The 15965-nt window shown below is 44.3% G+C and overlaps 1 protein-coding gene across 2 annotated transcripts; it reads right to left on the bottom strand.

Annotated features, from left to right (window-relative positions):
- Window positions 1–3877: 3877 nt before the first annotated feature.
- LOC101761271 (probable sucrose-phosphate synthase 4) lies at window positions 3878–14571 on the bottom strand. Of its 2 annotated transcripts, none has more exons than XM_004973132.4 (14): window positions 14130–14571; window positions 13921–14010; window positions 10691–10932; window positions 9422–9485; window positions 8568–9266; window positions 8374–8487; window positions 8130–8261; window positions 7867–8043; window positions 7288–7341; window positions 7154–7216; window positions 6147–7052; window positions 5919–6046; window positions 4720–5038; window positions 3878–4519 (listed from the first exon to the last, which is right to left on the bottom strand). In XM_004973132.4, the coding sequence occupies exons 1-13, from the start codon at window positions 14367–14369 to the stop codon at window positions 4762–4764; spliced, it is 3186 nt and encodes a 1061-aa protein (XP_004973189.1). In that variant the 5' UTR covers window positions 14370–14571; the 3' UTR covers window positions 3878–4519; window positions 4720–4761. The 2 variants fall into 2 exon arrangements, with proteins under 2 accessions (XP_004973189.1, XP_004973188.1); XM_004973131.4 differs by having other exon boundaries at window positions 3878–4227; window positions 14130–14568.
- Between the last annotated feature and the right edge of the window lie 1394 nt (window positions 14572–15965).

Consider the following 15965-nt stretch of genomic DNA (forward strand, 5'->3'; position numbering starts at 1 on the left):
TGGCAAATCGCGCGGTGGAGTTCGTCAATGGCGGCGGTGGAGGGGGTCAAATTGCCGGTGATTCCTGCACGGAGAGCGGAAGTGGTGGCGTGGAATGGAAAAATGGTAGGTAGGACTCGCGCTCAAGCGTTTTATAGGGGTAGAAGAGCTCTGGGGAAGGGGAATCGGAGGGAGGTCACATGGTTCTAAAGCCCAATTGAAAAGCAATTACTTCCCATTGCTGTGTAGTTTGGGGTGGAGTTTGAATGGGAGGGGACAGGGGAGAGACAGTGAACCTGGACACCAGGTCGGGTAGGTGCGAGGCCCTATGGGGTGACATCTTTAGGCAACGGCACACAGGCGGGTATGTTGCCTCCCGTGGAAAAGAAAGAAGCGGACTAGGGAAGGGAGAAGGGCATGACAAATGGGACCAGATTGTGAGAGGAGGTGGAGGCAGGTTGGGCTTTTTGCTGGTTTAAGCGAGCTACGGCACAACTAAGAAGTTTGACACGAGAGGAAAAAGAGATATAGGGAGAGGAGGTAAGTTTGGGTCGGATTTTGTCAAGATATGGCACAACTGAGAAGCTAGGTATTTTTGTAGTATTTAAACATTTCCACAAATGCAATCTAAATGAGTTTGAGCAAACAAAAATATTTTTCAAACAAATTAATGTAATAAACAACATGTATGCAGCAACTTTATAAAGCCTATGATTTACTTCATTTTTATTAGAAAGTAATTTTATTTTCAAATAATTGCACACACTTTCTAATTCAATCTAACAAATTTTAGGAAAAAAAATAAATTCTAGTAAATTTAAAACTAGAGTGTTCCTTTCCTCTACATAATCCAGGACTATCGTCCCCCATTTTTTCTTAGCTGGCCCAAATCGAATTTAATTCGGATCCTGCTCTCTCATCCTCATGAACCAGCCCGAATCTCTTCCTTAGGACTTTTTTTGATTAAAGGTTTTGTACATGAATTTTGGAATTTCCCATTCATTTCGAAAGAAACTGTATAACTGCATTTGGAATAAAAGGTTGTTAACATTCATTCTAGAAGAAACATAATCATTGAAGAGGCCCACATGCCCACACGAGATCAACCGACCCGCTCAGAAGCGGATAGGGTCATCTCGACCTTCTCGTTCGATCCTCACCTCGTGCCATGCCCACAGAATCTCCATTGAGGGAAGGCCAGCGAGCCACCCGAGTCGGTCTCCGGAATGGCTTGGGCATCTGCCGGGAGGCGGGTTAAGGAGCAGTGGAATGCCACATGAGGGTTATGTCGACCCCGTTACGAACGACGGACCCGGATTACACTCGGACATGCCTGTTAGCGAGCTCGCCGAGCGCGTCACTCAAGCCATCGAGGCAAGTGACGTTAGCTCAACCCCACTGGTTGCGGAGATCGCGGACAGGGTGACACATGAAAAACGTGACTGACCGACCAAGCTCAACGGAGCTTAGGGGCTGAGGCCGCCAGATCCCGACACGGGAATATGATCGATGACCCAAGTCGCAGTCGAAACACACACAAACAAGCACCCCGACTCGCAATAGGGACCACCTCATACCGACCGATGAGGACATAAGAGTTTGCGGCCCCAGAAAAGAGCCAAAGTGCTCAGCCTCCGACCGACTCCCCAGTCGGCCGCAGGCTCGGGGGCTAGACCCACCGGGTTCGCTCGCACACACCCGGTGAAAGACGAACTGCCAACAAGTCCCCTCCTCGAGAGCTGGGAACCTACGCCCACTCGGCACGCCTCCGCTGCCTAAGCCAATCCTTTCCTCGAGGGCTGGGTGCCTATATCAATCTGGCGTGCCTCTGCGGCCTCTGTCGATCATCCCCTCAAAGGTTGAGCACCTGTACCCGCTCGGAGTCTAGATGCCTGATCCTATTCGGCTACCCCACGCAACGCGGCAGACGAAGGGGAAAAAGGCCAAGGTCCCAACGACAACCCGCCTCCACGGCGTGATGGGCACAGGAAACATATAACGATGAAAGCCTTAATTGAGCTAAAAAGAGCAGCAACCTACCGATCAAAATCCAACAGCCCCTTCACGGCTTCAATAAAGCCCCAAAGGAGCTCGAGGGCTGCTGATGGGTCCATAGACCCAGGGTCCCCAATGAGCCCGCTTTCTCACAACGCCTGGCCCAACAAGAGGTGCATCGATACTGCACGCCTGAGCCGGCCCAGCAACGCAACGCAGGCTAAGACCAAGATCCGACCACCGACCGAGCCTCCGACCAGGAGGCTTGGTCGGCGCCCCGACCAGAAGGGTCCAGTCAGGGGTGAGACCATAGTCTGACCTTGACCGAGTTCCCCATGCATTGTACCAACCGCACCACTCCCCCCGACTGGTACGGCCAGGGCCGACTGGGACAATCGACCGGGGACGCCCGCTCGGTGTGGTCCCAAGAGCAAGTGGAACGGATAAGAGGAAGCACCCAGATCAACTATCGTACGAGGAACTGTGCTGCACCATGCCCTACGCACGCTACCCACAGTGCCGCCGCAACCTACCCACTACAACGGAGTGACCTGATGAGGACCGAGGACGGTGGCCATACCGTACTTGACGACGTGGGTCTCGACAATACTAGATGACACCCTCTCTCTATCTCTCTCTCTGGCTTGTAAGGCCATCCCCTTGGACTATAAAAGGGGACGCGCTCTTTCTCTCCGGATAGAGGACCCTGATTCTCTCCAACACATAGCGCACGTCTGAGCCCCTGGTCACTCTCTCCCACTCAGACCAGAGCACAACCAGGTCTCGAACACCCTCTCTCATCCCTCTCTCGTTTGTACCCCCACTGCAAACTTTGAGCACCTGGACTCACGAATATAGTCGACCAACCGATCCCGACTAGACGTAGGGCCCGTTGCCCAAACCAGTATACATCTTGTATCATCGTGTGCTAGAGCGTATCTTATCTAACACACGGCAAAACTACAATATTTACTAATCGGCAAGATTTCGCACCAATACCCCTACTCACCAAAAGATCAGGAAAAACCCTATCAGGTTCATATCACTCCCAACATATTTGTTTGAGAAAAAAACTGATTCTTGCTTTTACCTTATTTAATTAACTACTCTCTTTGTTCCAAGATGTAAGTCGTTCTAACTATAATCTAAGCTAAACTTTTATAACTCTAACCAAGTTTGCAGAAAAAATATATAAATATATATTGCACTAAACTATTTTTCATTAGGTTGATCATGAAGTGCAATGTTGTATGCTGCACAATTGGCCTAAAAAAGACAACATGTCCAGTGGATAAGTGTTGTGGAATTACGTATGTTGCGTTGGATTTGTGGTCATACAAGAAGGGATCGAATCCGAAATGAGGATATACGTGATAAGTTAGGGATAGCATCAATTAAAAAAAAGTTTAAACAACACCGGCTGAGATGGTTTGAACATGTTCAACGAAAGCCTCCGGAAGCATTGATGCATAGTGAAACCCTAAGGTGTTGCACAGTGGAACCCTAAGACGTGACAGTAATATGAAGAGAGGCAGAGAAAGACAAAAATTGATATAGGAAGAGACAATAAAAGAAGATTGGAGATTTCAAGGAATGGAATAGACCCAAAAGTTTAGTTCAAGAGAGGAGCTGAACCTGATTTGTGGCTAGCCTACCCAACATGGGTGAGACTAAAAGACTTATGGCTTGTTGGATTTCAACTCTAAACTACCCAACTTGGATGAGACTATAAGACTATGTTGTTGTTGTAGATTTATTTAGTATTATAGATATTAATATATATTTTTCTACAAACCCTATCAAAGTTGGATGAATTTAACTTAGGACAATACTAAACATTCCTTACAAACAACGAAGGTTCAAATACATGAGGCGAAAAGAAACCACAATGGAGACCAGAAGCAAAGCCAAGCAAAACAAATTTATAGATTGGGGCCATCAGCCAACAGATCTCAGTGCCGCAACATATTGTGCGGTCAAGCGGGAGATACATTCAGGCCAAGGCATTCGAAAAAGCATCATGATATTGGAAAATCAGGATTTCGCTTGAGCTTGAAATGAAGTTATTCACATTGTACGCGTCTGTAAAGATCAGCTTTATTGCGATGTAGTTACAAAATACCATCACTAAGTTTTGCAACAGCAGAGCAACTGACAAGTTTGTCTCCAATCCTCTCATGTATGTGGTAAGGGCCATATAAAGCAACCCCATTATTTCTGGCATGATGCTGTAAAACAGCATATTCCTGGATCCTATATCACAAGAATAGATTCCTTTTAAGAATATAGCAATAATGCCAAATAACTGTGCTAGATCATCCAAGAATAGATTCCTTTTGAGAATATAGCAATAAAGCAGCTAACTAACTGTTCTATGTATGAGACACCAAAAAACAACGAATAGCTCCTGCATGCAGTGCCGGTTTTACTGGAGACCAGATAAGCAGAGTTCCTGTTCGATTCCTACATTCCAGGGGAGTTTACACATGCACAATGAAGATTCCATGGCCCACTTATCCAATGGAAGATGAGAATGTCAAGGTACCTATGTTGTTCAGTAGGTTATAAACAAGATGAATTCTACTGGGAGGAAAACCATGCAAAGAAGCATCACTTTTGTATTTGCTTTCAAGTTTCAAAATGATTAAATGACCCATGTTATTTCAAGTTTACGCTCCGAATGTAGACCTTTGGTGTGTTAAATAAATATTGTTTCTAAATTAGTAAAAGTGTGTCTCAACGTACCTATTTAATTTGATTCCTCTGCTGACCGGCAAGTTCAAAATTTTAGTCTTTCAATATACCAAATTGCTGTAAAGCTGATTTTAGGTTGTCTGGACCATGTCCCTCAACTGAAGCAATTCCTGGTTTCTCAAAGGATACAACATCTTCCAACGAGTAGCTCCTAGCACTATGAACTTGGTTTGGAACAGCATTGAAAGAGCCTTTGAGTATGATGGTCTTGTGCACACCTCCAAGCAAACCTTCATAATCTGTGTCACCACTTTCACCAACGACGACTGTCATGTTTGACAGCTCAACACCCCATCTTACATACAGATACCTGCAAAAAGGTAAAAGAATGAACAATAATATTAACACTTTATGCTGCAAATCTATCAAGGTCTATATTGCTCAAAAGGCCGTTTTGCACTTTCTGGTGAACTCCATAAATCAAGAATTGCAAAATGACTATTTTATGTGAGACTAGAAAACAACATTATAATGTAACATAGATGCACCAATTAAAAGATAGTCACAAGAATGAATAACACCAAGTTGGGTTTGCAGCAGTATGCATTCCACTCTGTGAAAGACATTAGTTACATGTATTCCAGTATAGAATAGGCTGAATAGCATTCCAACATCATATACTTAAAAATGGAGGGACTAATCACTAAATTAAGGCATTTTGTACATCACTCTTCAACATTACTTCTCCCAATAATTTCAACTATACAGTGATTGTAATCACGAAAACTATAGACTATGTATTATGGAACAGAATTTATAATAAGTCTACTAATCTCATATTCACACAATGACTTTATTCATTTTACATGTTGGTCAAACCTAGGGATGTTACTGTAAATGTTCTAGGACAACTGAAAGCAAGTATTGCTCGGGAATAATAGATTGATCATGGAGGTGCATAGCACATACATATATATATGCAAGGATGAGATCGGTTTATAGAATCAATACCAATCACACAAGATCCTTGCCTATCTAGCATCTATCCTTATCCCAGGGCAAGACAGCACATGGCCAGGAGGCCTGTGCGTCTGCACACCTAAAGGCCCAAAGAACCGGCCAAACCACAAGCCCAAATTACCTTGCTAACAACTCATATTTGGAGTAGGTAGTATTAACATTTTACTCAAATAGTCATATTAATAACATGCTTTTGGAAAGAAAGGAAGGCATTAAGGTAACAATCAGACCTTAAAGCCTGTGAGCGAGAAGCCAAAACAGGAATAACATTCAGCTTGCTACCATCATGGCTGTACAAAACATGACAGCGTAGTGCTTGAATTCTCATTGTCCTCCTAATCTCTTTCACAGGAGGTGCCTAAATAAGTGAAACATAATAAAGAATCAACAATTGTGGAGAAGATGGAAAAAAAATCAGTGGAGAATTTGACAGAGAGAACAGGACAAAAGAAACATACAGCCTCAGTATTCGTCACTTTAAATGAAATGCAATAAGTGGATGAACATTCTTCATCCTCAACAATTACATTTTGTCCACTTTCATTGTTTTTCTCAGCTGCCCAACGAATTAGTGTCTTCCTTAAACCTTCTCCTCCCCAGCGATATTCAATTTGGGAGTGATAATCAAGATCAATCATGAATGGGAGCTCAGCAGAGCTAAGCATGTCTTCAGAGCTTGAAGATGGATAACAAAGATCACTGCCACTGTTACATATGAAGGCATCAAAATCACTAGCTTCTATGCCTCCATATATTAGCAAAGCATGTATCTCTGATATTGCTCTAGATGTTGACAATACAAAACCAACAGAACCACTTAATCTTCCATTGCTTGAAGCCTCAAAAATATTTTTAATAACCTGAACAAAGTCTGCATCTTGCACAGAGTCTACAGCAACCACAATGATGTGCTTCCTCCTACGCAATGACGGCCATCTACCATTCTCACTTGGCCCCTCCTTTCTGCTGGCACTAACACCTCCTGACAACTTTTGTACTGCATCCTCAAGATTTCTTCTCACAGTATTCGAATTTCCTTCTTTGCTGCCTGATTTTTCACTGTCCAAGGAAAGCTTTAAGTTAAGGGATATGTCATGAACATCCCTTAGAGAGTCTTCAGGTGAATCTGCTTCAGATATTTCAGTTGCAACATTACTCTTTTGCCAGCGGGGATGTCTAGGCTTGAGAGTGCCAACACGTGACAAATAGTTCTTGCAATGTTCAGGCCATGAAAATTGATGGATGTTTTTCAGACCATTCTGGCGGCATTGTGCCCACAAATGCTTATCTGACACCAGCTTATAAAGTGCTTCAGCTATTTCATTTTGATTATGGGGGTCAACAAGAATCCCATTATCAAGAACCTGGGCCAAGGAACCAAAAAAGAAAGAAAGAAAATATACACGACATTAACAACTAGAGCAGGAAATGCCCATGGTAACAAAGAAGGCTAGTGCATCAATACCCGATGTATGTCGACAGGCCCACCATTTCGGGTGGCAACCATGGGTAAACCATATGCAGCAGCCTGGAAAGCAACAAGGTGTCAAGATCAAATAACCATAGGCAAAGGAAACAAAATGTAGCAGAAGTAGCAACCTCAATCAAGGTAAGTCCAAATGGTTCAATGAATGCACAGTTGATAAAAACCCCCTGAAAATAATTGAAACTCAGATAAGCATGAGCTCAACATGTGAGTTAAGGAATTCAGGCACGAAGAAGCATAATCAGTATATTTATGAAAGTGAAATTATGAAGCAAAAAAAAAATGCAAAGCAACAAGTCAAATAGCTAATATTATACATAGCAAACACCAAAATCCACTAGATGACACAGTGATGTTGAAAACTACTCCCTCCGTCCCAAATTATAGGTTTTTTTGGCTTTTCTAGGTCCATAGCATTTGCTATGCACCTAGATATACGATGTCTAGATACATACATGTTAAAAACTATGTACCTAGAAAAGCCAAAACGACCTATGATTTGGAACGGAGGGTAGTAGTTACCAATACTTGTAGACCTATGCAGTTTGGTGCATTGTCACTAACATCCAGTCAAGAGTGAATTCTGATAAAACAATAAAAACGCAGTAAAAACCCGACAATACCCTAGCACTCTTATCTTAGAAATCATATTGAAACACTTCACACATTAAAAAAATAGAAGGCTTGGTTACCTTTGTTCTCGCCGCTAAACGATAAATATCAGGAACTTCAGATTGCTTATGGTGCTTGGGGTATGCCACTTGGCCATATAGATCATATTTATCAATTAGCTTGAGTACTGAAGTCAAAACAGCTGCATTTGTGCTTGACATTTCATCAATGACATCACGATTGCCCATGATCAGTGTCTGCAGGAAAAAAATTACAAAGCATTAAGCACATATATCAGTAATCAGCATGTAGCTAGCCAAACACAAAGAATTGGCATACATACAAGATTTGCTAAATTTCTTAATTCACGATGTTCACCAAATGCCTTGACTAGAGTAGTTATATTCTTCTTGGGATCTGGACGTGCAAGGGCAAGAATCATGGGCTTACGGGGGTTTGAGAAGAAGCGCATTATCTGAAATTATTTAAAATAGAAGTCATAAGTAAATAAAGCAAGTGCTCTCTGTGTCACATCTGCAAATTTACTCTGGCTATCTTGTGGGAGAAAAGAATAGAAAGAAACACACATCAGCCCAAATAGGTGGATCTGGTGAAGCTGAGCCATCTTCATTTCCTTCTTCACCATCCAGATCGACATCATGCGGTGCTATATGGCTAAACTCCATGCCAGGAGGTATTGCCTGATAACATAACGGAAAATATCAATAAAGTCAATATAGAAAGAACGAAGTGCTTTGAAAGTTGATGCAGATGTACGTACAATCATACGAGGCATGTAACGACCAAAGCAGCTCACACCACGCTTTATTCTTGCTCTAAGTTTTCGGGCCATAGTTAGATCAAAACCATCATACAGTCCCCATTGTTGTTCTATTTCTTGCCTGGTGCTTGTAATTATGATTTCAGATGCATCAAGACAAAGTTCTTCAGCCTCAATTCGGCGCATTATCTTGTAGGTTGCATTTATTTCATCCCTGGTTTGACGCCCTTGCTTCAAAATCTGCTCCAACTTGTCTCTGCCAAGAGAATGGCCTGTGAATACCATGGGTACATTAAGTGCCCCAGACAGTAAAGCAGCAGAATCACCAGCATCAGCATAGTGTCCGTGTATAACAACAGGCCATACTGGTTGCCCACTACCAACTTGTTCTCCAAGTACCTTGGACATCTGCATGATGTGGACAAGTGCACCATCAACGAATTCCTGGATGTGGGGCCACAGATGCTCTTTAGGGATATATTTATCTCTTGGTCCAAATGGTATCCGGACAATATAGGCACCACTGCTTTCGCCCACCTCGTGCCCAAAATTATCTGAACTTATCGGACTGAGCATCTCAGTAGGTTCCCCGTAACTCCAATCAACATCAGGTGCAGGAATCTGCCTTGTAAGTAGATCCACTCTGTATACGCCTGGTGTTGAACCTAAAGCCCTAGCAAGTTCCACAACATATTTGACCTGGAAGGTGTTAGAACCAATTAGTTCAATTCATAAAATGATTGTAGAAGAAAGTAGAAGAAAGGGCAGGCATATACTCCAGTAGCAACAAGCATAAACAATTAGGCACAAACGTACTGAAACATGTGGAAAGGAAAAACGAGGACAAACAGTACCTGACCACCTGTATCTGAATCGCGCCCCAGCTCCATATTCTCACCGCGTATAAGACCATGAATGCTGTGTAAACAAGAAATTATAAGATGGAAGGAAACAAAAGCTTCCATGTAAATGATGTGCACACAAAAAAAAAATACTGGACTCCAATGTAAAATATCAAAGTAGTGTCAGAAATTCTACCAATACTTTTGTTAACTTCCGTAGTTTAATAACCCGAATTCCATAAGACAATCCATGATTGCATATTTCATCAAACATTAAGCAGCTTTCGAAAGCAAAATGGAAGTCAATTGCAATTGGTTAAATATTATTGCGTTATGTTAAGGACATGTTATGTGATAACAGCATACAAAATGAAATATGGAACTGTCCAAGAATACACAAAAAAAAATTATAGACAGAAAAAATATGGGTGTGGTAAAAAATAATAATGGCACATACTAAGAAGAAAATAGGCAACAAATACAAGCAGGATTGTACAATTGGAATAAGTAAAACTGCACTAAACAACGCGCAAATGTTTAGGAACAATTTGGGGGAAATCCTTGAGCGCCCTGGATGATGACTAAGGAGTCAACTGTCGAGTATGCGTGAATAAGATCAAGACAGATAAACAGGATCAGCATTAAAATGTTAAACATGAAATTGGAAGGAATAAAAAGGCTTAACAAGATGTGTGAGTAAATTAACAGAAACTACCCTAAAAGGGAAAAACAACCATAAAGCATTTGAACGTCCACCAGTTATGATTATGATAGTTGGTATTCGAATTTGAAGCATATAACAGGGCCATCCATCCAATGATAACATAGTAATGCATGGAAGCAGCTCCCAGGCTGGAAGCTCCACGGCTCTACCAAACGATATTTAACAGAGAAGTGATTCTCTGAAATGAGCTAAGGGGTTAGATGCTGTTGTGTTCACTTCCCACACAAAATTACTTTCTACTTAAAATTTAACTTAGAGTATCTTAGAGAATCATTTTCAGTCACAGAATGTGATTCTCTCAGAGAATCAGTTTTTACTTAGAATCAGAAGCAGGAGGAACTCTACCAAACAGGCCTAAGAGATATAATGCATGTCCAATGTTGAGTCTGGAAGTATAATCAGTTAAACTTGTTTATGAACTACATAGAGAAGAACAACCTATAGGCCTCTACTGGGAGCATGTATATAGGGTCACTCTAAACGCCATTCACATTAAAAACAAGGAAGAGATCAAGATCAGCTGCAGGCCTGCAGCCATTAGCTCCAATGTTCCATACCTTATCAGTACTATGTACATTTTTTTTTCTTTCTGCTGGCTTGCCCAAGCCTCAATAGCATCAGTTGAACCAATCCTTGGCATCCGTGTCCTTGTGATCTCATCATGAATAGATGGGTCATTATTGTTTTCTCCTTTTTCTCCTTCAGATAGGTCTTCGGACAAATCAGCTGCAGCATATTGACGAGCTTTCTCACGTTCCAGGCGTCTTTTAGACAAACGAGAGGCTTCCTCTCCTTCAATCTGTAGTTAATAAATTCAAATACAGGGGAAATAGTTGCTGAAACCGACTCACAATCTGATGCGAAAAACTTATAATAAATATATTACTGCAGGAATGAAGAAATACCACTACAAAGGTATTTTATGTATCAATAGCTACATTCTGTGGTTAAAATTCAAGTAGGATTAGTGCAAAGATTATAGCACAGGCAAGAGTAACTGTGTGTGCTGCTTTTACATGTTTGCAACAGATATTTATCATGTATGTTGGCACATTCGTGGCAAATATTATGCTTACAGATACTGTTTGTGCTATCCTCCCAAAAGAAAATAAAGAAAATTTTTGTATGAACCCCAGTAGGATCCCATATCTACTTGCCAAAGCAAACAATTCATCTTGAACGGAACTTGCATGAAAATATTAGAAAAATAGGCTACCTTATATAACACTCATAGTGTATATCATTTGTTCTTCTAAAAAGGTACAGCAATCTACATGACCAGAAGTACTTCCTTTCAGCAGCACACTTAAGTAAAAATCAGACTATCACACCCTTGCACAAGAGCACCATTTGAGAAATTCACCAAAAAACAGCACATAACACACTCCAAGCGTATCCACCAGAGGAGCAAATTCTGGCACAGCACAAGTAGGCTTTATCTATTCCCACATGCAACAAAAGTTAGCCTCAGTGCCTGACCACCGGATCAACCAGAACCCACATACAGAGAGTAAGGGTCCGTTTGGATCCTCAAGGCTAGCCTAGCCTTGACCAGCGAGAATTTATAGAAAAGCTAAACGTTTGGTTGAAAAGCAAGCTGCCTCGGGGCCTGTGCAGGCAAGGAAAATCCTTCCTTCCACCGGAGAGCCAATTTTACTAGCTCAGCATGGCGAGGTGAGGCTTGCTCTTGTTGGCAAGGCAAGGCAAAGGTTGCCTGAGAAACGAACGACCCCTATGTCAGCAACCAGCACTAGGATATTAAATCAGTGAACTGCTCAATAATCACTTAATAGCATGATCCTTTTTTTGAAATAAGGGCGCGTTTGGCGAAGCTTCAGGAGCGGCTCCAGCAGCGGCTTCTGCCGAAGCCCTACCAAACGGGCACTCCAGGAATGGCTCCTCGCGTGAAGCCATGAAGGAGCCGGAGTCCTTTTTTACTGGGAGGGAGAACCCAAAAATAGTGGCTCCTCCGGCTCCGCCCCATCCCTGCGCTGTTGTGTACCAGAATGCCCCGGGCAGTAGCCGTCGCGGTACTAAGACTAGCAGCAGCCGGCCGGAAAAGAGGAGCGGTGGACGCAGCACGGCGGAGAGCAGCAGAGGCGGTGCGGCGTCGGCGGAGCAGCAGAGGCGGCGCCGCGTTGGTGTTGGTGTTGGGGGAGTGGAGAGTGCAGCCAGGCACCAGCAGCAACGCTGGAGCTGTGGTGGCACCGGCGACGGGACCGGCGTAGCGGGGCCAAAGACACACGCCGCTCGTGGGGCAACGGGGCGGAGGAAGGAGGAGTGGGGTGGAGGCAGAGGCGGAGAAAGAAGGTGGCTGAGTCGGAGCAGGACGGTGGTGAGGTGGGGCCAGAGCCTTGTGCGGCGCCCGGGGATGTGGCCAGAGCGGAAGTGGATGATGGAGGAGGGCCGGTGGACGGGGGGCAAAGGAAGGAGGGAGGAGGGCCGGAGGATTGGATAAGGTAGAGTGAAAAGATAAGGAACTAATGGGAATGGATAAGGTAGAAAAGAAATGGAGAAAGAAAAGAAAAATATTGATCATTGAATAATCCATACTTATATGCATTAATCTTTTTGATTTCATATGAAATGGCATTATAAATTGAGAGAAAACATAAATTCATTTCACATAGCTGGGGGCATATTGGACATTTGACCCTTCCATGCAACCATCAAAGCATAGGTGAAGCTGTTTTGCCAAACGTTTTTCAAAACGGCTCCACATTCACCGCAGAATCCGCTCCACTAGAGGAGCCAGAGCCGGAGCTATTTTTTGAGGAGCCGGAGCCCTACCAAACTAGTCCTAAGGGGGTGTTTGGGAGCACTCCACTCCACCAACTCCAGAAAAATACCAGAGCTGTCCACATGTTTGGCAAAATGCACAGATCCAGCTCCGGAAACAGAAGGTCTTGCTGTGTAAAGTCCATTATACCCATGTGAATGGGTCCCACTTGTCAGTCTCTTCCCTTTCTTCTCCATTATACCCATGCGGGCGGCCGGCGTGCCAGGGGCGGGCGGCGCGGCGGGCGGCGCGGCGGGCGGGCGGGCGGCGTGGCCGGCGAGCGGCGCGGCGCGACGCATGACGGGCGGGCGGGCGACAGGCCAGGGCGGCGCGGTGCGGCGGGCAGCGTGGCAGCTTGCGGGCGGCGCCAGGCACCAGCTGGCGGGCGGCGCAGGGCGGGGTGCGGCGGGCGGCGCGGCGAGCAGCGCGGCGGGCGGCGCGGCCGGCGGGCGGGCGGCGTGGCCGGCGGGCGGCGCAGGGAGGGCGCGGCGGGCAGCGCGGCAGCTTCCGAGCGGCGCCAGGCACCAGCTTGCGGGCGGGCGGCGTGGCCGGCGAGCGGCGCGGCGGGCGGGCGGCGCGGCAGGCGGGCGGCGCGGTGGAAGGCAGAGACGGGAGGCGAGACGGGAGGTTTTTTTGTTTCGCGAACCGGTAACGTGTGTAACGAGTGGCAATGGTGGGTAAATACCCACCAACTCCACGAGGAGGTTTGTAAAGTGGGTTTTTGGAGCACCTCTTGAGGTACTCCACAAAAAACGTGGATCTACCCCCTGCTCCACCTTTTTCCTGGAGCCGGAGTTGCTGGAGCTAGACGCGTTTGGCTGCGAAATTTTCGGAGTTGGTTGAGTGGAGCAATTTTTTGTGGAGTGGAGTGCTCCCAAACACCCCCTAAATAATTGCATGATCCTAGAAAGGTTAGTTGGTTACTAATGCCCTTGTCGACATGGTAGGTAAAATTTCAGAACGCAAAGAATGCTGTTATCGACTTATGTTAACCGGACACATGTATACCTGCTTCTTCTTCCTGGCGAGATTCCAGATCCTCCAGGACATGTTCTCCAGACGCGTGTTCCGCTCCTGTGGGCTCCTCATCGCCGACGTCTGAAACCAACATCCAGAAATAGGCAAAAAAGCAATCACAACAAAACCAAAATCGCGCCCAAAAACCTCGGAATAGACATCAGCTGGAGACGACAGTGGCGGGCGGTGAAATGACTTACTCGGACCCAGGTCTTGTAAAGGTCGGTCTCGTCGAAGCCGGAGATAACCTCCTCGACGAAGTATCGCGCGGGGCTGAACCGGCCGCGCTCCCGGAGCATCAGCGACGATTTGTCCCGCTTCTCCCCGGCCGGCCCCTCACCCCCGCCACCGCCGCCTGCGGCTGCCGAGATTTCCCCCGCGGCCCCGCCCGCGTCGAGGATAGCCTCCAGGTAGCTGTTGATCCAGTCGTTCCCGGCCATGGCGCCCACCCGAGCTCGGCCCGCGAGCGTGCGCCCTCTCTGCTCAGGCGATGCGATTGGAGATGCGTGGAGTGGGAGGATGGTTCTGGAAGGGATGGAGGTGCGCCTTGCTGCTGGTAGTGCTAATGATTCGTGATTTCGTGGCGTTTATCGGGAATTATTTTATTTCTTCCTTACGAGAATTGGAACCCCAGCACAGCCGGTCGGTGCGCGTGGAAAAGGATTCCGTTTCACGGACTCTTCGCGGCCGCACGCCACGTTCCGTCCCGTCATGTTTTCAGGTTGGTTGGAGGCGTGGGTGACTTGCTCCGTAAAAAGTCCGAGTTTCTCGACGTGAAAAGTGTACCTTTCGAAAAAGTTAGAAGTCAGGAGTTTAAAAAAAATTAAACAATTAGAAGTTTAGGAAGAGGTCAGTTTTGTAAACTTTTCATAGTTTTCTATGTTAAAAAACTCAACACATCTCCTAAAATCTAGTTTTGGTTTTTCTCAAACAAAGAGGCCTAAAATCTGCCAGGTAAGTTAGGACATGGTCATTTTAGTTGGAGGAATCTGGTTGAACATGCTAATCAGACAAGATACTTCTCATAAATACTCTCTTCGTTCCAAATTATAGGTCGTTTTGATTTTGTATATGGATAGTTTTTGCTATGTGTTTAGATGCACACAAATATCTATGAACCTAAAAAGTCAAAATAATCTACAATTTGAAACAGAGGGAGTATGTTTTTTCTATATGAGCAGTACATACTTTGATAGTGTGTGCTTATTTTTTTTACTAAAATGTTTTTATAATAAAATCTCAACACTTGTGTTGATAAAATATTTAATCTATTTAATCAAAGATGGGATCCGACGAATTTAAACGGTGACAAAATATTTGGAAACAAAATATCATTAGTTAAGCTGCAAGATATTATGTCTTCATGGTAACCAGACATAAAAACAACAAGAAATGATGAGGACATCACCTACTCGGATACAACCACATTAGTAACTTTTGATTCATAGATGAAACAATTTTTTACCATGATTGTATTGATATATTGATGAATTAATATTGCACCATGATGTGTATTCGTTGTCAATTTCAGAAATACATACGTGGATCAAAAATAGTGTTAAACACACATGGAAGGCATGGAGGACTAAAGAAGTAGATTGGAGACCAAGTCCATGTTGGAGGTATGACCTAGAGGCAATCATAGAGATGATGATATTCCATTTCTATCCATGATTTATATTGTGTTCCTTGAATATTCATTAAAGGCTACTTGAATTGATTTGTAATTATGTGAATTGTATATGAAACTCTTTACTTGTATGGTTATTCTAAAGTTGTCCCTAGTTGGAGTTCATGTGAGGAGACACATGAATATTAGACTAATACATGTATTAGTTGATGACTATGTTTCACAAGTCATGGACATGGAGATGTCAAACTAATAATGTAGGCACATGTAGAGACATGTGTTAGGACTGACCCAACACGAGAAGTAGTTCTCTCTTTACACAACAAGTACGCTTTGTCCTTAGACCTGAGATTGTTGCATGTACTCAAGATGTGGATCGACTTACTTAGGGGCTATCAAACGCTAC

This window comes from Setaria italica, chromosome VI (genome assembly GCF_000263155.2).
Source record: "Setaria italica strain Yugu1 chromosome VI, Setaria_italica_v2.0, whole genome shotgun sequence".
Lineage (NCBI taxonomy): Eukaryota > Viridiplantae > Streptophyta > Magnoliopsida > Poales > Poaceae > Setaria > Setaria italica.